General features: G+C 34.4%; 2 protein-coding genes and 2 pseudogenes across 2 annotated transcripts; all 4 read right to left on the reverse strand.

The window, feature by feature from the left end:
* Positions 1–46: 46 nt before the first annotated feature.
* LOC145561856 (uncharacterized) lies at positions 47–4,082 on the reverse strand. Its single transcript, XM_081621971.1, has 3 exons — positions 3,339–4,082; positions 2,429–2,616; positions 47–987 (listed from the first exon to the last, which is right to left on the reverse strand). Exons 1-3 carry the CDS (start codon positions 3,964–3,966, stop codon positions 241–243), a joined length of 1,563 nt encoding a protein of 520 aa, XP_081478097.1. The 5' UTR covers positions 3,967–4,082; the 3' UTR covers positions 47–240.
* A 6,918-nt stretch (positions 4,083–11,000) lies between these two features.
* LOC145563037 (uncharacterized) lies at positions 11,001–11,864 on the reverse strand. The gene has a single exon (XM_081623442.1). The coding sequence runs from the start codon at positions 11,740–11,742 to the stop codon at positions 11,242–11,244; it is 501 nt and encodes a 166-aa protein (XP_081479568.1). The 5' UTR covers positions 11,743–11,864; the 3' UTR covers positions 11,001–11,241.
* A 4,442-nt stretch (positions 11,865–16,306) lies between these two features.
* LOC145562921 (CBL-interacting serine/threonine-protein kinase 14 pseudogene) lies at positions 16,307–17,137 on the reverse strand (annotated as a pseudogene).
* Positions 17,138–23,628: 6,491 nt separating this feature from the next.
* Positions 23,629–25,261, reverse strand: LOC145563038 (putative glycosyltransferase 7 pseudogene; annotated as a pseudogene).
* Positions 25,262–25,438: the final 177 nt, after the last annotated feature.

Genomic DNA, 25,438 nt, shown 5'->3' on the forward strand with positions numbered 1-25,438 from the left:
AAATTCGATAACAATAACTGTAGATGAGAGTCATGAGACAGAGGGCTGATATACAAGAGGCATTCATATTGACAATTTCTTACAGCTGTTGAAAATTATTCCATTAGAACTAATTCGTGAACTAAAAATACATTATATTTACATAAGACAGTCATGGAAACCAAGTAAACCAGACAACTAAAAAGGAGGGATAGTACACACTAGTACAGTACCCATAAAAATATGGAATTGTAACTGACATCAAGCATCATCAATATCTTCAACATCTAGCCAGTCATTAGATTCCTTGTTCTCATGAGAATTCGCGGTGTTTGATCCAGAACGATTTACACCTTTTGCATTAATATCCTTGGAAGAATCAGATGATTGGCTGCTTAGCTGAATCCAATCACTAGATTCTTTAGCAGAAGAATTTACATTCCCAGATTTCTTATAGCTTGTGGGAACATCATCATCTTCCTCAAGATCACTAAATGATACATCATCGTCGTTTCCGACTTCATAGGATGTTCCCTTGAATGAACCTCCTTCAGTACTATCTTCTTTCAGCCAATCATCAACGTCCTCTTCATCTTTCTGATCTATGCTTTTGGAAATGGCTGGTGTAGGCTTATTGATGTCCATTTGCTTCTTTGAAACTTCCTCGGGAACATCAACATTACTTTTGCTGGTGTTGGATGTTGGTTCCTCATTGTCCGTGGTCTTTTTATTAACTTCACCATCAACTGCCTTGTCTATAACGGGAATTTCAGTGCTAGTAATTGGATGTTTATCTATTTCAACATCTTCTACCACAAATGAGGCTGGCTCAACAGCTGATATTTCAACTGGGATGTACTCAGTCGGATCAGCAATTGGAACGGATAGATGCTCTTCATGTGACAGCTCAGTGGCATTAATAGACTCCTTGCCACTTTTGGAGTCATATGAACTTGATTTACCAGGGGTACGGAGTTCTTGGGTTAGCATTGCTCTGGCTCTCATAATCTGCAGATACCAGGTGAAGATCAGTATGGCAGTAACACACAGTAGTCTGTGAAGGAAAGTGTAATAAAGAGTGCATCAAATGGAAGTTCAACTAATGGAATCAACTTGGTGTTCCAAAAAAATTCAATAGGAAAGATAGAACTTTCAATCAAGAGACAACAACCAAATGCGGATGAAACAAAGCTTTTTGATTCAATAAATTCCTCCTAGGGGTAAGTGGTTCACAAAGGAATATTTAAGGGCTCTCATAGGCAATTAGTCACATATCCTATATCCCTTGTAAGTTGTAACCTTCGCAAAGACAAGTATTCTTTGCACTTGGCATAACTTCCTCCAATTCAGCCCTAGAGATGCTCACAATTTTGCTAGATTTGGTCTGCTCGGATGAAAAATGGCTTTAATCGAGGGAATACATCTGGACAATTACCATACTGATCTGTATAAAAATAAGGCAATCATGGCCATGGGATGCCTGTTTTGTTGACATTTTACCGAAGGTACGGAAAAGTCTCTGTAAACACTTTGCAGCTTGCATGTCATTGCCCATATTTTAAGATCATCAAATCAAAGTTCAATTTTGGCCTTCAAAATGGCTTAAGAAGCATACATCCGTTACCAAAGTCGCATGATAAGTAGGGAAGAAATTTGTCCTTATTTAACACAGAGCTGTGGACTTTTCCACCACTCTCCAAAACGGGTCTCCCTGTCTTTATTTATCTAAAAGTTTGTGAATTACTACCTAATTAATACAATAAGCTGTGACTATTTTTCTCTACGTAGCATAAAATTGTTGAAGATTAATACCTTTTCAAACAGTTTAAATCACTATTGCTACCTCTAGAACAACTTTATAATGAATAACTTCATTTTCTCAAGTCATTCCAACAATTTTGGCACCAAGACTTTCCAAACACCATGGCTTGGATCTCAAACTCCTTCTCCCACACTCCCTGTCCCTACTTATGATCTCAGGCCCTCCCTCAACGCCTAATTGATGTACAAATGGCCAAATGGGTTTGATCCTGTGAATACTAATAGGCAAGATAGCCAAGATCCATAAGAATTAAGACATAAAATCCATACAATAAGATGACATTCTTGTTTCAATATCAGTTAGAATAAAAACCCCCTTTCTTTGTCTTCAATTCACATAACTTGTTCCACTAAAAAAAAAAAAAAAAAAAAAAACTATTGTCAGCTTGTCTAAGGTTCCTACATATTCTATTATTATTTATGCTTCACTAAATACCAAACACAAGATAACTGCATTAGACTGCAGATACCCAAACTGGTTAATTGGCTTCCTAAAGCCCTTATTTCATGCATTTGATTTCAAGAATCAACACCATTGCTCACAATAATATAATGCACAGACTTGCAATTAAATTGTAAATAGCTCAGCAGCTTATTAAAGAATTTGATGACAAAAATAACAACCTACCTGTGGTGTAGTCAAGATTTCAGCATCTTGTCGGCTAAGTCTAGGGTGCACGAGCACAAAATAGATTTTCCAAAAGGAGCCTTCATTCATGTAGCCCAAGCAAAGTTCAGTTCTAAGGGCAGCCAGTTCAGGTGCAAGACGTTCAACAGCCAATGCATGTTCTTGCTGAGCATCTGACAAGTCAAAATCTGAAAATAGGAGGAAACATCATGAATTGCAAGATACACTAGAAAGAATAAACATTAAAATTAACCCCAAACTAGAAAGAAAAAACATTAGAAATCTAAACCCCAAAACTTCCATAAAGCAAATTACTTAGAACAAAGGTAGAAACAGGGCAGCAAAATACTGAACGGCAAAAACTAAAAAAAAAAGAGGATAAAATGTTGCTTTTGCTCTGAATATAGAACTCGACAATTCAGGTTACTTCATCCTCATAGCATGATCTCGTGGGGAAAATAGAGATGCAACTTTTCATATAATGAGAGTATGAAACTGAATAGTATAGTAGTAGAGCAACAAATGTGAGTACATTACTTACAAACAATCAAATTCTTCCACACATTAGAAACTTCTTAACCACTCTCAATAGAAACAATAATACACTCCTTCCAGAAAGTCAAACAATAGCCAAATTGTAGCATAACACCTTCTACTCAACAGAATTAATAAATCATCTATATTACAGTCCTTCGCAACACGGCCTATCATCGAATGAAATGACATTCAATATTAACCAGCAAGGTGTTCAATCATCTATAGCACTAGTATTTTCTGATAACAAGTAATATCCACAATTCATCATCGAAAAAAATCAATTTCATAACCAAAATCTAACTCAATTGGCATTTGGCAATTTCGTAATTTGTAAGCAATATCGTAATGAAAAGGAAGGCAGAACTCAATGTACCTTCATCTTCATCATCATCAGGCAAAGGAAAATCAATCCAAGTCTCAGGATGCATAGCAACATCCCTAGCAAATGCAACAACCTCTTCAGTCGCACCAACAACGCCTCGCTTAGCATAATCCTCGATCGACAAATCCTCCTCCGAAGCAAACTGCAGTATATTCGAAGCGATCTTCGAAAACTCAGAAACCGCTTTATTAGTCGATAACTTCGAAATTCCAGACCGAAATCTCCCGCCAATCTCCGACAAATCGTTCCGAATCCCTGTAATTCCAGCAAGATCACCGGTATCAGGATCGGAATCATCAATCTGCGGATCGCGATCAGAGATCTGAGAAGGAGGAGGAGGAGCGAGAAACGAGGCGACGCCCCAAAGTTGACGAGTTAGGGTTTTGGAGAACTCGGAGAGATCGTCTTTGACGCCTCGAGGAGTGGAGGTTTGATGATCGGAGGGTGAGGATGAATCGGCGGAGTCTGTATTACGAGTGTTGATTTGTTGATCGTCGCCATTGTTAGGGTTTTGAGGTCGAAATGGTTGATTTTCTCTGGAATTTGTGGTGGTTGCATCATCTTCCTCTTCGTAGTCGTCGAGCTTGAGAGAGTTCGCAATGGAGGTTAGCCATGACATGACTTTACAGAGGAGAGAGAAAAAGGAGGAAGGAGAGTGTGTGGTTGTGGAAGGGAAGGGAGGGATGAGATAGAATTAGCACCGTCAGTTGATGATTAACTGAAAAGGGAAGAGATTATCGCAACAACTTCGGGTTACCTCATTTGTTTAACCGGAAAGTAACCTTGTCTTATTTTTTGTCTTCTACCACTATTAGGGGTGAGCGTTGCAGATTTCTGTTCCAGAACAGGGTAAACTGTCTTTTAAAGTAAACTTAATAGTTACTTGATTGTCTAGAATATGTAATACAAAATTACAAATGCTTATATTAATACCATTAATTAAACCTTTAAGAGTAGGATGAAAAATAAATAAGAGGAGGGAGAAAGGTAGGTGACAACTTTTATAAAATTTTGATATAAGGCTTTTATATTTGGGCTTAAATTATAGGTTCCGGTTTCATGTACCCTATAGGAAACCTATACTAACAGGGTACCCTACAGGTTTCGGATCCAAAATTTTATTACCCAGAACCGAAAACTGATCTACAAGTACCAGTTCTGGAACCTGCAGTTCCGAGCAGGTTCCGATTCCAAGTCAGAGTACCAGTAATTTTTGCTCACCCCTAAATCCCTAATTACTACTCTACATTCTCCAAATTGGACTTACTACCTTCGTTTTAAATTATTTGTATTAATTAGACATTTTATATTTATATTTTATGTCAAATCATTACAAATAATTTAAAGTAAAGACAATATTTTATCTAAACCTAGGGTCTGTTCTAATTTACTAAACTGAACTGAACTGAACTGAATATTTTACGAGAGAAGGAAATTAGGAGCTGAACTGAAATGAACTGATTGAAGTGAACTGAACCGAACTGAACTAAAAATAAGGTGAAGAGAACGGGCCCTTATTGTTACTTTGGAAATATTTTTAGTGTTGCTATGAATGTAAATTTATTTGTGTTGTTGATCATCTGAAATAAACAATTAGATGTCTCATCCATGAATGAGAATTGAAAACTCAAAAATTTGGACTTGTATAGGGTGGACGCAAGTTGGCAGAAGTTCATTGTTCATAAAATCTTCCCCAAAAAAAAAAAAAAAAAAATCGTGGTACCTTGAATCTTGCTAGTTGAGAGCACCCCCCCCCCCTTGTGATAAAAACACGACATGACATCAAAGTCTGCTTTCTCATTGGCCACCTCCTCTTGGTTTTATTTCTTTTGAAAATTAACCATGCATATTCCAAATACATTTTCATTGACGAGTACTCCTCAAATTGCACGATAGAATGAATTTTCAAAGCTAAATAATTGGTAGATACGAAGTAAATTTTAAACTTGTAAAATCATGTGTCCAACTGATTTAATTAACATGAAAATTTTGCTTATTGGTAAATTCAGCGTTTTAATAAAAATTAGAAGTCTTGTTTATTCATGAATTTATTTATGATAATATAAAATCCATTCCATTAATACTCCATAGTAGAATTATTCAAAAAAAAAAAAAAAAAAAAAAAAAAAACTCCATTATAGAAGACAATATAGGAAGACTTTGTGGATCATAATTCAATATTTTGATAAGTAGTACGGTAGTATTCCGTATAAGACTATGACTATCAACTTGAAGTACTGAAAAGTACGCATGTTCGAATCAAAGAAGAATGTATTATATGACAAACACACACAATTATGTTGATTATTTTATGGAGTGCTTTTTTTTAAGTGATACTCATATCAATTAATGATTAATTCTAGCCAAAAAAAAAAATACACTTAAATGCCTGTAATTATAAGAGGTATATTTTGGAAGTGATTTGTAGAAAATGTTTCATGCAGTCATGCTCGTTTGAAGTATGTATATCACTTTCTTAATTTGATTTGTTTGCTTCAATATATCTTTCATTTTGATTATTTCTCTTGGATTTGTTAAAAATTGACTGCTACTTCGTTTCATATCAGAAATTAATGGTACAATAGTACAGTACGTACTACTCAAATTGATTTTGAAAACCTATGATAGATACCATTATATTATCTATCATGTAACCATAATTTCACATATATTATAATAATGTGCATTCAGGATTCACTTACGCCACACATCAAATGGCAATTGGCCTGTTCACTTCATCATAATTTCAGTTCAGTTCAGTTCAATTCAGCTCAGCTCTAATCAGTTCTATTCAATTCAGTTTAGTTCAACTCCTAATTTCCTTCTCTCATAAAATATTCAGTTCAGCTCTAATTAGTTCAGTTCACTTCAATTCAGCTCAGTTCAGTAAATGTGTACAGACCATTAGTCTAACGATAAATTGATAAATTATGGAAATTTGTTTAATATAAGGAAAAAAAAAAAAACTCATTTGATGGTAAGGAGTATAACGATTAAGGCCTATTGTCATAGAGTGATTTATTATAAATTAAGTAATTTTGTTACTCTCCTTGTTTTATAATATAATGTTCATTTCATAGTCAAACTATAATTTTTTATTTTTTATTTTTTTCCCCGTTAATATCCTTATCCCTACCTTATAAAAAGTAGAAAATCCCTCTTATGAATAGTGTAATGCCAATTATACCCTTCAAAATGTGTATTTACATACATACCCTCATTAATATGTAGGCTATTTTTAATAAATAGTGTTTAGACAACTATACCCTCTAAAATATTTATTTACTTTTATGCTTTCATTAATGTTTAGTTATCTTGAACATTTATACCTCCTAAATATAGTTGTTTATATATTTTCCCTTATTGTTGATTTAACTAAATTTGTGATTTAAAAGCCAAACCAAAAAAACCTTCTAGATATGGCTAGCTATGACGCGCGCATCGCGCGCATTAGCTTCCCTAGTATAATGGAAAAGTCTATAGTCTTGGGAGATATTGATAGTTTCATCTGAATTTGTAATTTAATGAGATCAATTTTTTTAATTACTAGTATAAATTTTTATCAATACGCAATTACAAATAACGATGGTCAAAATCATGTTTTGTAGATCATGCATAGGCATTGTATGGTGGAATAAAGAGAGTATTAGAGTATATATTGAATATCTATTATTATTAATTGACGTTGAAAAAGCGAGAATTCATTTAACTTATGAGGTTTTGAGGTTACATTAGCGAACTAGCCCCTAATTACTTATAAACAACGTACAATATGTGTCATGTCACTATTCAACAATAAATGGCATCGTAGGATTGAACCCCTAATTACATCGTGGAATGAATACCACATGTCTTGCCATCTTAACTAGCAATAATTTATGCACCACTCATCCACATAAATGTATATAAATATAGAATAAAAAAAACACCCAAACTAAAAACAAATGAAATTACTCTTTCAATTCTTTTCAAAATTTTAACATTATATTTCTAAATAATTAATACTTAAAAATTCAAACACTTTATTAAAAATAAAAAAAAAAAAAATAAAAAAAAAAAAAAAAAACTCTAAGCAACATCACAGGACAACACCTAAGTAACACTTTAATTTTTAATTAAAATTGAGTTTATAAAAATACTATACTAACTAAATATTTTTTTAAAATTGGAAAAGAAGCTTTAACCTACTTGAGCTATCCCTAACTATTGATAAACGAATTTTAACCTAGGTGATAAAATTGGGACTCTCAACAAAAACTTGTACTCCGTATTACCTGATACAGTAAATTAAAACCTTCCAACAATGGCGGTTAAAGAAAAAGCCGCTTAGAATTCGTCTTCATCTATCAAATCTCTTTTGCTTACCCTATATGTTGAGATAATAATTAGGAAAGTTTGTATAATATATTTAGTTTCCTAATTATTATCATATTTATCTTATTCCTATTCTAGTTAGGGTTAGAAATATCTCTTGTACCTATATATACACCTTACATGTGAATGAGAAAGCTGAGCCGTTTTATTTGAGTTTGATATGGTATCAGAGCCGGTACTTGAATGGAACCATCTAAAAAGCCAAATTTCCACTTCGCAATTAACGATCGGCGCACAGCCTTGGACCAATCATCATAATTCGATCCTGTCAATTTGATCGGTGTAATTACGATACCCGAATGATCACTAGAGCCAAGATGATACTCAAGATCATTCGATGGTGGTGGCGGTGGTGTTTCATCATCACCCTTCACCATCTCTCTGCCTCACTGTATTTTGCGGAAAAAAATTGATTTCGGAACCTAAGCTCTAGATACCATGTCAAACTCAAATAAAACGGCTCAGCTTTCTCATTCACATGTAAGGTGTATATATATAGGTACAAGAGATATTCCTAACCCTAACTAGAATAGGAATAAGATAAATATGATAATAATTACTTAATTAGGAAACTAAATATATTATACAAACTTTCCTAATTATTATCTCAACACTATACTTCGTATTTTTCAAATCTCTCTCCTTCTTCCTTTCCCTCCTTCTGCAAATCCCATTTTCTCGGTCCCCTATACCCTCCTCCTTCACCAATTACGCATTGTTCATCTGAAATCCTACGCGGGTCATGCACACCAGCTGTTTGTTCTAATTCCTCAGTGAGAACCACCAGTTTACTAGCCATTTTCTGGGAATTTAGGTTGGTATGTTATTGAATTTCCTTAATATTGTTACTTTCCTGTAATTTTATTTATAATTTAGGGTTTTGCCCACATACATTGAGTGTAATCTATGCTGCGATTTCATAATTTGTTGCCGCTTTGTTATCTATTCCGTAGTAGTACTTAATTATGTGAAATTCAATGAAACTGCATCTACGAATTAAGTTTTTGTGTTTGAAACGATAATAATTGCTTGATATTCTAGCTACATTGCATCAATCGATTATGACTCTTGCATACACAAACATTTTCTGAAAGTATCCATTGATTTGATTTCCCTAATTAATTTACAGTCGTGTACTCGTCTCCTCGTCTTTAGGAGATGCTACCCTTAGCCGAGTCAAATTTGTGATGAAAAACCCTTGTTGTTGGAATCAGTGGAGAGCAATTTGTTTAGCAAGTGTTGCTGTTCTTAGCTTGATAATTTGTATGTAATGGTTGTAACAACCATGATTGCTATAGAAAAACTGCATTTATACTTGGATAAGTTGGTAAGAGTAGATTTTCCTAGGGCCTTTGAAATTGTTTGAATGGATTCATCTTTAATTTGCTACACTAGTAAGTGGTTAGTGCAAGTGTTCCCCCACGGGAAGAAGATACAAGCGGTGGTACCATGCTTGGTATAGACAAAAAACGCAGAAAGAACATGTAGCTATTTTTTAAATAACATACAATTATTTTGTAAAGAACATATAATTGTTTTGTAAAGAACATCTAATTTTATGTTTTTTTTTTAAATTTTATTTTATTTTTTATATCTAAAGAACATATGCAATATTAATAAAGAACATGATAATATTATGTAATGAACATTATTTATATATACCCATCATAATTTAAAGACAAATTTCAAAGAACATTTTGCAATACGCAACGAACATTATATTACAAATAAAAGTATATTATATTGACATTCAAAGAACATGGACACTTGTTTTTTTCACTCTTTTTTTGGTGCAAATATGTTCTTTTTTTTTTTAGGTATATGTTCATTACAATTTAATAGTATGTACATTTTACTACAGCTGTATGTTCTTTACATTTGTATAATATGTTATTTCCGTGAGAAAGGTCTGTACAATGCACGGTACATGCGTCTATACATTTTAATAGTATGTACATTTCACCATAGCCTTAGACACAACAATGTATCAAATTGAGCAACACTTGCTTGCTCTTTTCGTGATCATCATTTGTAATTTAATGAGCATTGACTGAGACTATTGGGTTACTGATTATCTGTTGTTTGCGTCTTCAGATGCCTTTCACCTTTGTCTTCACCACGTGTGGTAATACAAAACTCATGGAAGAAGAAAAAAGCACAAGACATGATGAAATTTCCAAGTTTCTAGGAGTTGATTGTAGAAAACTACAAGCAACACTCTCAATGGCTTGTCACTAGCAACATTTATCACCAACATATCACATATTCCTCAATGTAACGGGTTCAAAGCTAGGAAACTATTGGGATAATAAGGTATGTGGCACTCTTGGTGCTTTATCTTGTCAGGATGGTTTCACTAAGAATAAAAATCTAAAGCTTTACTTTTTGTGTTGCATTGGTATGGCAGAATTGCTAAGGCTTGGACTCTTGGAGGGTGTCTTTTCCTTTGCATATCATATTACATGAGATCACAATTAAGGAGAGTGATTATCACTTATCAGCATGCAGACATCGGAGACCGAAGTTCTAAACAAGGGCTGGTATTTACTTCCTTTCAAAATTATCTGCAGAGCTGTATGGTACATGATATTTTACTGATTTCCACTCGATGAATTTGATGATGCCCTCTTTATCTGTAGATAAAATAAAGTGCGTAGTTGTTTAATATAGCTTTTTCACTTTGCTAGTAAATTTGTTGAAAAAGCGATCAAGTGAATTAATTGAAAAATGCCCTCCCTGTTTGCCTTAAACAAAAAAAAAATAGTTTCAAAGATAAGGTGTGAAATGTGGAAATGTCTTCATATCTTGGCAGCTTGCGTGTTCCAATTGTGAGAAATACTTAGGTAGTTGACCAATACCCAACCTTTCTTTATGGTTGCAAGTCTAAATGGGACCTAACTCGGAGATTCAGACCTCTCATTTTATTTCTAACTAGGTTTCCTGGTAATTTAAGTAAACTCTTTCTTTACGTTTACTAACAGTTTATTCTTGGTCAGAGACTTAACAAGTATTATTAGCACTATATTATAACAGAACGGGCAAAATTGCTTTCTTACGTATCTATAAGTTGACCAATTTTTTTTTGCAGTTTTAAAAGTCATTATTAAAGGTGTGAATCATACATCTTGTCTACATTTGGATTTTGTTCTTTTCACATTTTAAAAATATATTCAGAAAAATGAGGAGCAGTAAGCTCATATTCAGGCTATCTAAGCTGAACAAAGACTTGTTCAGGCAGATAAAACATTTAAAGTTAATATCAAGTATAGATAAGAGGAATTCATGAATGTTTTGTATTTAGCTGAATCTGGTACAGGAAATTGTATTGATTTTCTGATGTAAGCTAACTAGTCAAGTAAACAATGAAGGATTTTAGAAAAACAGTAGGGTTAAGCGGTTAACTTTCCGGCTTGAATAAATGACTAAAAGTACATCAGGCCTTGGAAAAGTGAAAATAGCAGCAAAAACGTAACCTAAAAGTATATAAATACATTAATATTTTTCAATGAAATGATCATTGCTATATCTGAGACAGAGCAGCTGATCCAGGACTTAACATAGCAAAAGAAAACCAAGCCTGAAAATTTGGGGATAGGATGAGTTCAGTTGTACCAACACCATTTTGCATCGTCTTTTCTGAGAAAGGTTTCTGATCTTGCTCTACCTTGCATGGCACTTGCTTCTCTGAAAAGCTGGTTAGATCAGTTTGGCTGTTAAGTTGAAGTTGATGAGGATGAAGTGGCAGAGGAGGTGGAGCAACAACCTGTAGATTACTACGCCTAGGACGAGCTTGAGGCCGAGAGTAAGACGTAGGCTGTTGTAGTTGTTCAGGTTGTGCTCCAGTGAGCTTCTGAACGAGTTCTCGGAAATGGATAGGCTTAACCTTATAAACCTTTGGTTGTGGAGGACCTGAGGGTCCTAATGCTGATAATGGTTTCACCTTCATGATTTTCGAGGCGGAGGATTTGTGAACTGAGTGAAGATCATAGCGATCTTCTGACTTGTGCTCTTGATGTTTCATACCTTCTTCTAAATTGCTAGTCTAATAGTAGGATATGATTGGTAAAAGATGACGAATAAGTGAAGACGGAAGAGTAAATATATGGGATTTTGAAGTCTGAACAAGTTCAAGGTTTTTATGAATTATGACTTATACTTCTATTATAAAGGCGGGCAGCTGCTAGTATAAATGGAACGTGTTTGAGAAGGTGAGCGGTCAATATCATAGTGCTTGACCTTAGTATAGGACTGTACATTTTATAATTCCGTATTTTATTTTTATTTTTTATATTTCATTTCATAAAAGGCGTGATTTATTTTAATACTAGTTAATGCCGGGTTTTTCAATTAATACATGGTTGGATTATTTTTATGCATAACATGAAAAATAAAATTTGTATAATGATTTATTTAGTTGTCGATAACTGGAATTATCAGTATATAACATACTTTTTTTTTTTTTTTTGATCAAATTGAAAGCCAGGATTATGTATTAAAATTATCTATCTCATCTTTAATCTTAATAAAATTATTATTTATTTTTTATAAAAAAAAAAAAAGGTTTTTGGAGGGAAATTTTTTAATATGGTGTTAACACGTGTAAGCTAAGAATTATTTTGGGAATTACTTTAGTATATTAGTAAGTATAGATGTATGGGATAAGTGTTTAACACGTGGCTATTTCGGCTTCATGTGTTGTCGGTGGGCCATTAGAGTTGAGTCTTTGACTAGCCGCCTTCTAGTTGGCGGCTATCTAAGTGGTGATGTAGTTGATGATCTCTTTTGCGTAATACTTAGTGCACAATTTAAAAGCTTTCATTTTTTTTATATTGCCTAATCATATACTCTACTTCGCACTTAATTTATCTCTTAATGTTTGCCTTATTACTCCGTATTATTTTCTTTTAAGAATTGTACGAAATATTAGTTGTTAGGTAGTTTAATCCTGAAACATGTGAAGTGGGAAATAAAGAAGAGAGTATTATGGCTATAATGGTATATAAATCTTTTGAACTAATATTAATGGAGACAAATTTAAAAGGATAAACTAGAAGGGAGACATTATATAAGAGACTGGGATTGAGTACTTTTATAGTTGTATAAATATGGACTATAGAGTAGAGTGAGAATCTGAGATTGATGTAGTTTTAATTAAGGAAATTTTGGTTTTTACCACCTTCAAATAACGACTTTGTCGAATTTACCACCTCAAAAAAAAAAAACAATTTACTTTACCACCTCATAAAAAAATTTAATATCAGTTTTACCACCAATCACCTCCAACTAACGGATTCCGTCCATAAATCCGTTAGTGGGGCCTACCTTGCACACGTGTCGCCATATTATTGGGCAAATTTAAAAAAAAAATTAAAAAAAAATAAAAAATAAAATTAAAAAACCTAAAACTACCCCAGCCATCACCACTGTGCCACCGCCGCCTTCCCCCCAACTCACCACAGCCCTCCCCGAAACCACCACCCGCGTCGCACCACCAGCCCCAACCCACCTGAACCTTCCCCCTCCCTTTCCCGCAACCATATCGCCCCCAAAAACCACCAAACCCAAAACCCTCGTCCCCCCTAAACGGCCACGAATCCGGCCTTAAAAGGCCGAAATCGGCCGATTAAGGCCACTAAGCCCCAAAATCGGCCATTTGTGGCCAGATTCATGGCCGTTTTGGGGAACGAGGGTTTTGGGTTTCATTGTTTTCGGGGGCGACAAGGTTGCGCGAAAGGGAGGGGGAGGTTTCACGTGGATTGGGGCTGGTGGTGCGACGCCGGTGGTGGGTTCGGGGAGGGCAGTGCTGGGTTGGGGAGAGGGCAGTGGTGGCACTGTGGTGGTGCACGGAAGATCGGGGAAGATGAAGAAGAAACGTCAAAAAGGTGGGCCCTACTAACGGATTCATGGACGGAATCCGTTAGTTGGTGGTAAAATCGAATTTTTGGAAATTTTGTTGGTGGTAAAATAAATCTTTTTTTTATGGAGGTGGTAAATTCAATAAGTCATTTTTTAGAGGTGGTAAAAGTCAAAATTTCCTTTAATTAATTGAAGCTTCCAGTTGGGTGATGATAGCTATTTGCTATATACATGTGCTATACTAGCATCGTTGAACGTATAGTATAATCTTGCTGTTTTGAATGTAAGATTTTGTGGATTGACATGTTCATTGGAAGCACCTCAACTTCTCAAGAAGAGTCGTAGAGGTATAGGAAATTTGGTCAATTTCATTTTAGGCCAATTTAACATGTTTATATCTATAGGAGCAGAGTTATACTGTTCATGTTTTATTGGTCGTATTTGAGTGCAATTCAAAAAAAAAAGTTACATATCAAAATTCCAACCACAAATTTATTTTTTTTATTTAAGTATATAACTATATAAGTGTCATGTTATATAAATTACAATTTGGGTAAGAATGTTACAATTCATACAGATTATGGGATACAAATCACTTTAATGTCAAATGACTGACCTTCTGTATAATATAACTTGAAAGACTAACAAAATGTAGTTATTAATGATTGAATATCATAATATATCATCAATCAAATTAAGGGCCTGTTCTCTTACGTTGAAATTCAGTTCAGTTCAGTTCAGCTGAGTTCAGTTCAGTTCAGCTCAATTCAGTTCAGTTCAGTTCAGCTCCTAATTTCCTTCTCTTATAAAATATTCATTTCAGTTCAGTTCAGTTCAGCTCCTAATTTCCTTCTCTTATAAAATATTCATTTCAGTTCAGTTCAGCTGAGTTCAGTTCAGTTCAGCTGAGTTCAGTTCAGTTCAGTTCAGTTCAGCTAAGTTCAGTCAATGAGAACAGGCCCTAAGTGATGAAGATAGAACAAAATTAATCAACTAGTCGTATAAATATATGAGGGGTTGGTCCTTGAAGTTTTGGTTTGATAATTTTGCTGGTCAACCTTCTGCTAGTGTTAATTAACATAGCCATCATCCTCTCTGGTTATCCTTTATCCGCTGTCGTTTTCTGTAGAAAAAGCTCAACCTTCTGTTTTGGATTTTGGCCCAAGAAGGTTGGACAACTCTTATTGGCCCAACAGAAAAGTCCAACGAGCCCATTTTTGTCCCTCTTGCTCATCTATCGACGTAAACCCAAATATCATTAATAAGGTCATAGACTCATACGGAATAGTTGTAAAACTTTCTATCATATTCCGTACCAACTACCAAGTACTCATCTAGTCATCTTGCGTGTTTTTGTCTTTATTATATTTGTACGATGAACATATACAATTTTTTTGGGCAGGTTCATTTTACTTTTTAGTCTTAGGCATTTTTGGAATTCTTATCAGTTATCACTTTGTTAACTAAGTTCACCAAAGTATTATTCCCTCCCGGAGTCCGGGCTAAATGGTTCACCAAAGTACTACGGAGTACTCCATATATTTTAATTTCCGTTGCTAAATATAGTTTGTGAGGACTAAAGATGGACATATAATTTGAGTTAAGTAATAGAATTGAAGGCTTTGCTAATCGAATTGGCTTGACATGTTGTTAGCTTGTGTGTTGGTTCACCTCTGTTTGATTACTTCTTCCCACCATAATTTGGCTAGTTTTCCAGATATGGTTTCTTCTCTTTAGGTATCTAAGTAACATGAGTATGCTAGAATATACTCGAATTAAATTATTTTCGTATATCTTGTGTATATATTCCCCTAGAATAGCTCCTAGTATCTCTCCAATAATCTTGTGAATATCCTACTGAATCTTTTTTGATTATGGAATCTCCTATGATCATATGTGATCTTCATAACCATGTGAACAAACTAGTGTATGTTGATTTCAAGGCAATACAGTTGGTCCCGGTGTGACTTCTATCATATTCATTCTGTTCTATATTGTTTTATTTGTTTGCATTTTTTTGCGAGTTTTTTGTTAATAAATACTCAACTATTAATATAACATTTTAATCAGTCTTGTAACTTGAAAATTTATGACGAAATAAATTTATGAAGATTTCTTGACTGCTATGTATTTTTTTTATATATGAAATTCATGATAAAAATTGACAACATTTATTTACTCTAAAAAAGCAAGTGTGGCTAACAATTAGAATGGATCGGAGAGAGTATCATTCTGATCCGTAATATTGAATGATGCTCTCTGATGATTTCAATTGGATAAGTAATGTTTGATTGGATCTTTGAAAAAATAAACATGAAGTTACAGATTGACAGGCTATGAAGATAAAACAAAGAGTAGTACTTTGTGTAGGGTTTCAATAATCTTTTTGTCATATTCATTTTTTCACTACTGTATATGCTAATGTTAAATTTGTTAATGATCAGAATAGATAAACACATCATGTGCACTTCATATGATTTATGAAATCAAAACTTAAGAAGTGTATCTTAACTGTTAATTATTTATTAACACAAAATTAGATACATAATTTCTTCTAACATTTGCTTTAATTATCTCATCCTCTTAAAACAGAGGAGCTGAGCAACCCAAAATCCTAAATTAAAAAAAAAAAAAAAAAACAACTTCAAAATCCCCAAAATTTACAACCTTTCAGCAATAAATCCCCCAAAATAAAAGAAAATTTATACACATTCACTCCATTTATCTGATCATTCCTCCTCACTTAGCTCTTCATACCCCTGTCGAAACCATTTATCTTGTATAATTTCATGAATACTAATCCGGGTTTCTGGGTTCGGATCCAATAACCTTAATAACAACCACTTTAAACCAGTTGACATCTTCTTAAGCAATCTGAACTCTCCTCTCTTCATCTTCTCCACCATCTCCTCTAAATCACCTTCTCCATCAAAGGGTAAAAACCCTGCACTCAATACATACAAAACAACACCACATGACCACACATCCGCCTTCGCTCCATCGTACCCTCCACCTCTCCCCGCCATGATCACCTCCGGTGCCGCATACTCGACAGTCCCACAAGGTTCTGTCAGCATCGGTCCGGGTTGAGTTGGGTCATCATAGATCGCTGAGAGGCCGAAATCTGATAGCTTGAGGCTCCACTTGTCATCTAGGAGGAGGTTTTCGGGTTTGATATCGCGGTGGAAAACCCCTCGGGAGTGGCAGTGCTTGACAGCGGAGATCAGCTGCTGGAAGTAATGACGTGAGAGATCCTCCGCAAGAGGACCTCGCTTTGCGATCATCTCAAACAAGTCGCCGCATTTTGCAAATTCTGTTATGACAAAGACTTGGCCGCTTCCAGCTGCAGCTATGACTTCGACAAGTTTGGTGACATGTTGATGATTTAGCCGGCTCATAGCCTGTATCTCGACCACGTCAAGGTTGTCGGCCGATTCGAACGACTTAATCGCCACGGTCTCCCCAGTACGAGTGTCCCGGGCTTGGTAGACCTTAGCGTAGGCACCGTTGCTTAGGAGCTTGGTGAGCTTGTATTTCCCAGAGAAGTATCTTTCTGGCATTGTTTTAGGTTTCAGTTAAGATTTCAGAGTAAAAGAAAAAAGGTTTTTTTTTTCTTTGGGTGAGAACTGAGAAGTCTATGACCGTATCTGTTGATAAGCCGAAATGGTCTTATATAAGGGGTTATAAAAAGCATATAATAAAATTATAATAAGGTGATATTTATAAAAAAATGTGATAAATAATGTAAGGTGGGTGGTGAATGCTGACTAGGGTATGAGACAAATAAGCAGAAGTTATGACTTATGAGTTTGAAACCACGTGAGAATGAGCTGGAGCTGAATTAGAAGGGTGTAATTAGATTGAATTAGTCAGTACGCAAACTATATTTTATTTTCTTGATAGAAAATGCGGTTTCAAGTTCGCGCATCTAACCGAAATATTAGTCAACTATTAGGGGCTATTAGAATTAAAGAAGAGGTAATTTTGTGTCTAAATAGATCTACACTACTTGTGAACTAATAATATGCTTTTCTATTCCTCATAAAAAAATAAAAATAAATAAATATATAAATAAATGCTATTCTAAACTAATCGAATATTCTTGGCATTATTGTTGATTCGTCTTATAAAGTTCTGTAGCTGATAATTCTGACTACGTGTTGTTATACCTAATATCCGGCAACTTATTGCATTGCAATTTTTATATATTTGTTTTACAATATTTGGAAAAAGTCGGTACATGTTTTTAATTTGATTAGTATATGATTGGATTTTATGGATTTGTTTGTAAAAAACAGGAAAATAAGGTGATCTAACAAGAGGAGAGAATAAAGACTACTTCAACTACTTCCCAATATTATGTGATGAGTTTATTTTTTAATTTTTTTTCCCAAGTGTTTAAACTTATCTGTATGATTTTTTGGTTGTTGATGCTAGAAAATCGCACATTAATAATGAGTTAGGTGATTATTAATCACTAATTTTGTAAAAGAGTTAAAATTGAAATTATATACTCCGTATTATATACTCCCTCCATGTAGTTTCATAGTAATAACTGCGTATTTTTTTTTTTTCTTAAGTTTTACTAACACTTAATTTACGATATTAATAATCGAATGAGTGAGAGTGAGGGATAGCCCAAGTGATTAGAACTTTTCTTCCGGTCCCTAGTGATTCTGAGATCGATTCTCACCCTGTCCTTGTGGCTCTATAAACACCAAAAAAGCAATCAAACGAGTAATTTAGTCTGTAAAAAAAAAGTACGTAGTATATGAAGCAAACATTAAAAATGAATGATTTATCCACCAATATTTTATTTTTAAGAAAAAAAAAAAAAAAAAAAATTAGACGGAGCTAATGTAGTTTAGGATAAGTGAGAATTGGCATCTCAGCTGTACTGTCGTTGATCATAATGGAAGGAATAATTGAGCCAACTGTACAATGCTTAAACGTGTAGCTACATAGTTGGTAATCAAGGTTCAAAAACATTATCCATCTGATAATTCAATAATACAAGTTGAATGAATGTGCTCCCATCTTTCTCCGTCTTATCATTTGTTCGATAGCTTGATTTTACACTGACACATGTTATATTCTTCTTACACCATTTGGCTAACAATTTATTCTAGAAGGTGCCAAGCTCATATCACTCACTAAGCTAAGTCCATTTTAGTGTTTTCCTGAATTCATCTATTTATTTTTCTTACGTAATTTACTAGATGATCACGTGAATCAGGTCTCTTTTGATTTGACTGTATTTTTGTTTTACTAAAATATAATAAATCTGAATGTTTAAAATATAAGAAGAATTATAATTTTTTGTTTATAATTAATTTTTTTTTTTATAAGAAAAATTATAAACCACTACTATTAGTGATTATAGTGTTTTCCTTAAATTTTATTTTTTAAAAAACTGGTAACAAAATATAAAAAAAATTTATACTAGTAGTGGTTAGTTTTTTAGAAAATAAAATTTAAGAACTAAAAACTACTCCGTTTAGGAAAATAAAAAAACCCCCCAGATCCCGCCAAAAAAAAAAAAAAAAAAAAAAAACCTTAAGATGATGTGCTATGTAAGAGATTGCCTTTTTTTTTTAAATCACATTTTAGTCTCTTACATATGTATACTTCTGTACTTCGTGACTTTTTGTAGCATTTGGAATGAATTTTCTGCAGTTTTAACTTGCTTAGGTTTAAACACAGTACAAAAATATAAGTACTAACTTGTTTGAACTATTCAAATTGAAGAAAATTAAATTAAAAATTTATAAGCACTCAGGACCTGTTCTCTTCAAATTATTTTCAGTCCAGTTCAGTTCCAATAAGTTAAGTTAAGTTAAGTTCAGTTCAAGTCATAATTTCCTTCTCTCATAAAATATTCAATTCAGTTCAGTTCAATTCAGTCAATCAAAACAAATCCTTATTTTATTTTCTTTTACCTTTCAAATACACACAGTAATGATCAAACTTTAGTGGATGGATTGGTTAGACAATAGACTCATGGACTGCTGAAGAAAAGGAGACATTTTAGTGGATAATTTGGTTAAAATGATGAGATCAGCAACTTTTCTATGAAATATTGAATTTTTTTTATAAAATTTTTCTACTACTTTTATTAAGGACGAATAATATGTCATTGATAGAAAGTTGTCTGCCATTTGTAATGAAATTAATTCGTAAACATCTCATCAACTTAAATAATAATGATAATAATAGTAATAATACTTCCGTTAACGTCCTATCAAAATAAATAAAAATAAAAAGCGTAATCATCTATAGAAAAAAAATATTCAAAATATTGTGACTAGATACTTGAGGCAACTCCATAGCCACAATCTATATCTTATTGTGACTTATTAGTAATCTTCAATGACTTTGCATCTTAATTTAATTTGTAGACTTTCATAATATGGTGTTTATTTTTTAGTTTGGGATCAAATCTTTGAAATAAAATATTCAGTAATCCTTTGTATAATGTTATAGTGCAAATCACGTCCCTATTAGAGGATTAGGATGGAAAATTCATTCTTATTGAAATACTGATTGAATCTAACATAACCCTTAAAAATTAAACACTACTAAAATATTCCTTATTTGGATTATGCTGTCAAACAAACCTATGGGGCTATGAATGGCCTATCTCTCTCTTTCATTTTTTTTTTTAGCAATTTCATTAAAAGAGTGTATATGGTGAAACAGTTTGCTCATTGTTTGTGTATTCTTCCAAAGAAATACAAAGTACTCCGTAGTAGAGTAAACAAGTTGTGATATTAGGTCTTGGATATCCTTCTTCACTAAGCTGTTTGGTATCTACCCTATTTTTGTTATATGAATCATTAGGTGTTACATTTCCCAACATTCAAAAGTTTCGAATATGTAAACCAACATGTAATTTCCATGCTTTAATATAAAAGTTGGGATGATATGAAGAGTATGAAGTAAGCAACCAATTAATTGATAAGTGCTTTCTGCATAGATCCAGAATGCCTCTTTCCCTTCAATTAATTATCTTGATTGTTAATTCTGCCACTTCTGAACATGTAACCATTATGTTATACTTCGTAATTGCCTTGCTTTTCTTTTCATAACATAATATCAGTAATATTTTAACTAAAACAGTACAGATGCTCAGAACTCTGAAGTAAGCAATCAATAACTGATAAGTGCTTTTCTTATTTGGTTCCGAATGACCCCTTTCCCCACAATAATTTGGTTTGTAAGGTGTGGTACTTCCTAACATCTGATTACGTTGCTAAACAATATGCTAAATTGCTAATGCTTTTTTCCAGGTGACTCAAAAGTTTATAAAACCTGTAAAAATGAGCTGATGTTTGCAATCCATTAACTACTAATTGGTGCCTTGTTGGGTCCAGAATACCATTTTTTAGTTAATTATTGGGTGGGGGCGGCGAGATGACCTAGGTGTTATTGTTTTATAGCTAATTATTTAACAAAGCACTTAAATATGTTGCATCATGCAATGTCAACTGCTTCAAGTTCCCTGGGGTCCGGCACTCCAGAGTCTGTTTGTTTCCGAGTCAGCCATCACTTAGCGTCCGATATTTTGTTAACAAATACCTTATTTCATGGCCGATTTAAGTATTTATGGTCTATACCACTCATGCATGGCACCTTTATTGGACATGGTTAATTGATTATAATTATATATAGCTTATATTTTACCGTCTAAATGATTTGTTTCTTTAAAGTTGCTGAGGTGCTACTGACCTACTACTGTGCTGCGCGCCTGTGCTTAGCAAATTTTGCAGCAGCATACTTGATCTCATGCTCCTATATACCTATTCTTTAGTTGAGATTGTGGAATTCAAATTGATATTTGAATTTGTTCTTGTTTGCGGTTTATCTAGATTCTGCTTTACACTACTCTGTCTGTCTGTCATGCCTTCTAGTCTGCTGTCTGTTATCTTTCTTGTTTAGCTTGCATTTGTCTTAATAATGATGTTGGCTATGTCAAATTTGTTCTTCTTGCAGTAAGATTCTTCATGAGTCTATTATTTATGTGTCTTAAACTCTCTAATAAGTTTGAGCAAGGAAGATGGACATTTCGTAAGATAAGAAACAAAAATAACTTAGTATAGAAATTGACTGTTAGATCTTTTGAGTTTTATAATAACTTCGTATCAATGAATTCATCGGTCAACCAAGAAAATTTTTCTCTGCAGCCTGCAGGAGACCTTAATTTGGTTGTAGTGTATCTGCATGAATTAATACCAAGTTTATGAACCCAGAATTGTATTGACATCAGGTTTATTTACGAGCTTTGGTAAAAATAGAAATTCTTCTTAGATTTTGCCATCGTGCCTTCATCTTAGAAATAGCCTGACAGTAGTTTAAAAGAGGGTTTTTCTAGAATAATCGAATCATAGAACCGACTGCATACCCCATCCTAATTAATCTAGGTACTAAATCAATGGCAGTGAGCCTGAAGGTCTAAGCTATTTTAGCCATGAAGCTCCGTTACTTGGTTACTGTCAATTTGTTTTAGAAACACAGATGATGTGTCTGTTTGATCTCATTAAGAACTAATTCGGTTGATCTTATTACTAATAATGAATTATATACCGTATTTATTTTTAACTATTAAGTGCACCCAATTGTGATCGAATGATTTTGCCTCTTACTTTACCATAATAATACTACCTCAAATACTTGACTTTGCAATGGATGACAATCAAAGAGCTGAAACCCATACACTGCTGAAAAGGATACTGTTTATACACTCTAGCCCTATACAAAGAAGTATGTAAATCTCATTTCTGCATGAGGTTCAGTAGTTAATTCAGTGCAAGACTTCAAGTAGTGAAATAGATGATGATGCCTAACCATTAAGGATAATCTTTCACAGAAATCATGCTCGGACATGACGAGCTTGGTACTGGTCTGATGACTATAATAGGATCATCTGAAAGGCAGCCTTAGTTCAGATGGTAAGCACTCCTTCCCGGCCTGTCTTATACTTTAAGCAGGTTGCAGTACTAACCAGGGGTGAGACTGTGAGATGAGGGAGAGAAGCTGTGATGTTGGGCATTTGATGGGCCTTGAAAGAAGGAAACAAAGGATTGCAACCAAAAGCCCAATACAGCACCTTAGTATTGAGCCCACAATAGCTCTTCTATTCTTAAATCAAACTTGTGCTACAGGACATAAACTACCAGGTGCAGTCCACAATAAACGGATGCCTTTTGTGTTGATTATCATTACGAGTAATATATCATAAGAATATCAGTAATTAAGTGCACCATAACTCAATTAGCGTCAATAAAACATGACATAATTTCAATGATAATCATAATATAATCAAATCACAATAGTAGGACTAGTAGCTTGGGCCACAAGACCTTTAAATTGTAAAAGATCCTTCATAATGTACATTTGTCTGGGATTAAGTAGTGCATTGTCCTTAATTTACGCAGCTTCGCTTTCAATGGTGTTTCAAATTCTACCTGACTCGAGAGCTAAATTTTCATACTCACTTATGCAGGTTATGTTACAGAGGCATCCAATTGAAATGACACTGAATTATGAATCATGGTTGCAACTCATGGTTCAGCTAAAGCTGTTCGTAAGGACAGGTTAGAGCTGGGAATTAAATTAGTGTTTTTCACGTAAATACTAAGTATTTATTTACCTTTTCTTGTACTATAATTATGCAACATTATCCATAGATCAGGTTATTTGGCTAATATGTTAGAACTCTTAACACTCGATTATATGTTCAAAAAGTTAATTTCCACTGTAAATGTGTAATTACACTCCAATGAAAACTTCAATCAACTCAAGAATAAGTATATCAATGATTAATTAAATAAATGCAGAGTACTCGTATATACTTTGTATATATGATTGATTTGGTGATTGACATGTTAATCATTATATTTCATATCTATATAGCTAGCTGTGTTCTTACTTCGTATTAAATCTCTCTGTTGTTTGGCAAAATTCATAAAGTTAATAGCATGGGTACAATTACAAATACAGAGCAGCCAGTTAGCTCAGTGTCAGTAACTTAAGTCTCCTTGCTCATATTATTTATTTTAAAATTCATCCCATACTCACAAATAACTGTTCATGTCTGCCCAAGTACTAGTACTTCTTAGAATAGCTACTGCATTGCACTTACATCTAATGTAGTCTTAAAGCAAGAGCAAATTCATATTACTACCTCTGCCGTATTACTAGCTCAAATTACACACCAATCCAATTGTTCAGATGCTCATATATGTACATATCCTCTTAAACCTTACTACGTCAACTAATACTAGTACTAAAAACTATAAACCAAACAAACAAAAAATAATGGATGAAGCATATACTTTATATAGTAACATAAAAATGCAGCTAATAGTTAAGTAGGGAGAGGCTGCACCCAAGAAGATTTATCTAAATCAGGACGAAAATACCCAAAATTCCTAAGCACCTGATTATCAGCAAAATTCAATGCTTTATTCATCCCTTTTAAACAAGATTCCCAACTATACATCTCATTATGTTTCCCACTGCATGGCTCACACCCTGTAAAATGTGTTATAAATGGTCTCTTCATCAATTTCACCCCTTCTTTCTCCATACTATACTCCCACTGCGCACGATAGTCTTCCCCTGCTTTCTCCGCGTGTTTCCTCCTTAACCTGCGCTCCTTCGCCTCAACCTTGCTATAATACGCCGTAATGTTATCCAAATTATCTACAATTTCTACCCAATACCCTTCAAAATAATACTCATCTTCTAAGTATATATTGTCTTTCCATTTTTGCCCTTCTTTCACCATTAGATAAGCTATCCCTGTTTGATCATCTGATTCCGGGTATAACTTATCAGTAAACACTGACTTCATGATTGCCCCCCATTTTTCGTAGTCTGGGCTTAATGGGCCGAAACTGGCCCATTTCTCTATCAAATCCATGGACCATTGACAGTTTCTGATCAGAAAAACACCAGCATTGAGCCCAGTCCAGCTCTTCTTCTCAAACACCAATTTGGGCCAACCATGGATTACTAAATTATGGGCCTTGTACTTTTCAAGTGGGAGGGTGAAGTCCATGTCAGTAATGGCTGCGTCTGAGTCAACCCACCAGATCCATTCGGCTTCCGGGTGGGCCAACATTGCGGCCTTTATAACCGGATACTTGGCCCAAAATGTGAACATTCTTGGATCCAATAACACGTTGTTGTAGAATATATCGTAGCCGTGAATCCGACAGTAGTCCACTTTATTCTTGAAGAATCTCAGCAGGTAGTGATCCCCTACTGGGTTTTTACACGGGCCGGGTTGTGACCCGGTTACCATAACAACCCGGTTTTGACCCGTAAATTCTGGGTTCCGGTCAAGCCACTGTTTCCGCTTCTCGTCCCAATTTTGGACTTGGGTTTGGAGAGTGTAGGATAATTCCGGGTCGTCGTAGAATGTAGTCGGGTCGGGTCGGGTTTCGGTGGGTTGAGATGGGGAAGAGAAGGTGGAGGATGAGGAAGAAGAAAGAGGGGCTGTGAAGCACCAGAGAGACCATAGAAGAAGGAAAGCAACAAGTGAGCCACCCAAAAACATTACGACGTCGGAGAAATACGACGTCGTTTTTTGGCGGAAGACGGAGATTTTGGATTTAAGTGGCGTTTCATATGGTGTTTCTGGGTTTACCATAGTTGTGTGTGTTTTGTGTTTGGATGAAAAAAAAAGAGAGAATTTGGGAAAGAAAAGAGAGATTAGGAGTGAGGCAAGGAAAGAATGAGGGTTGCCTTTTCTCTTAAAAGGAGTGGAGCAGTAAATTGAGGAACGAAGAAAACTGCACTAACAGAGGAAATTAAAGTTTGGTCCCACTAAAGTTATACTCGTAGACGTCACCGGT

The sequence above is a fragment of the Chenopodium album genome, chromosome 10, assembly GCF_948465745.1.
Source record: "Chenopodium album chromosome 10, dcCheAlbu1.1, whole genome shotgun sequence".
Classification (NCBI taxonomy): domain Eukaryota; kingdom Viridiplantae; phylum Streptophyta; class Magnoliopsida; order Caryophyllales; family Amaranthaceae; genus Chenopodium; species Chenopodium album.

What these genes read in the sequence shown, in the direction of transcription:
- LOC145563037 (XM_081623442.1), bottom strand. Translation starts at nt 11,742, where the DNA reads ATGAAACATCAAGAGCACAAGTCAGAAGATCGCTATGATCTTCACTCA.
- LOC145561856 (XM_081621971.1), bottom strand. Translation starts at nt 3,966, where the DNA reads ATGTCATGGCTAACCTCCATTGCGAACTCTCTCAAGCTCGACGACTAC. An exon ending in TGATGATGATGAAGATGAAG is followed by an intron (nt 2,617 to 3,338) that starts GTACATTGAGTT and finishes TCCTATTTTCAG; the next exon opens with ATTTTGACTTGTCAGATGCT. An exon ending in AAATCTTGACTACACCACAG is followed by an intron (nt 988 to 2,428) that starts GTAGGTTGTTAT and finishes TGGTATCTGCAG; the next exon opens with ATTATGAGAGCCAGAGCAAT.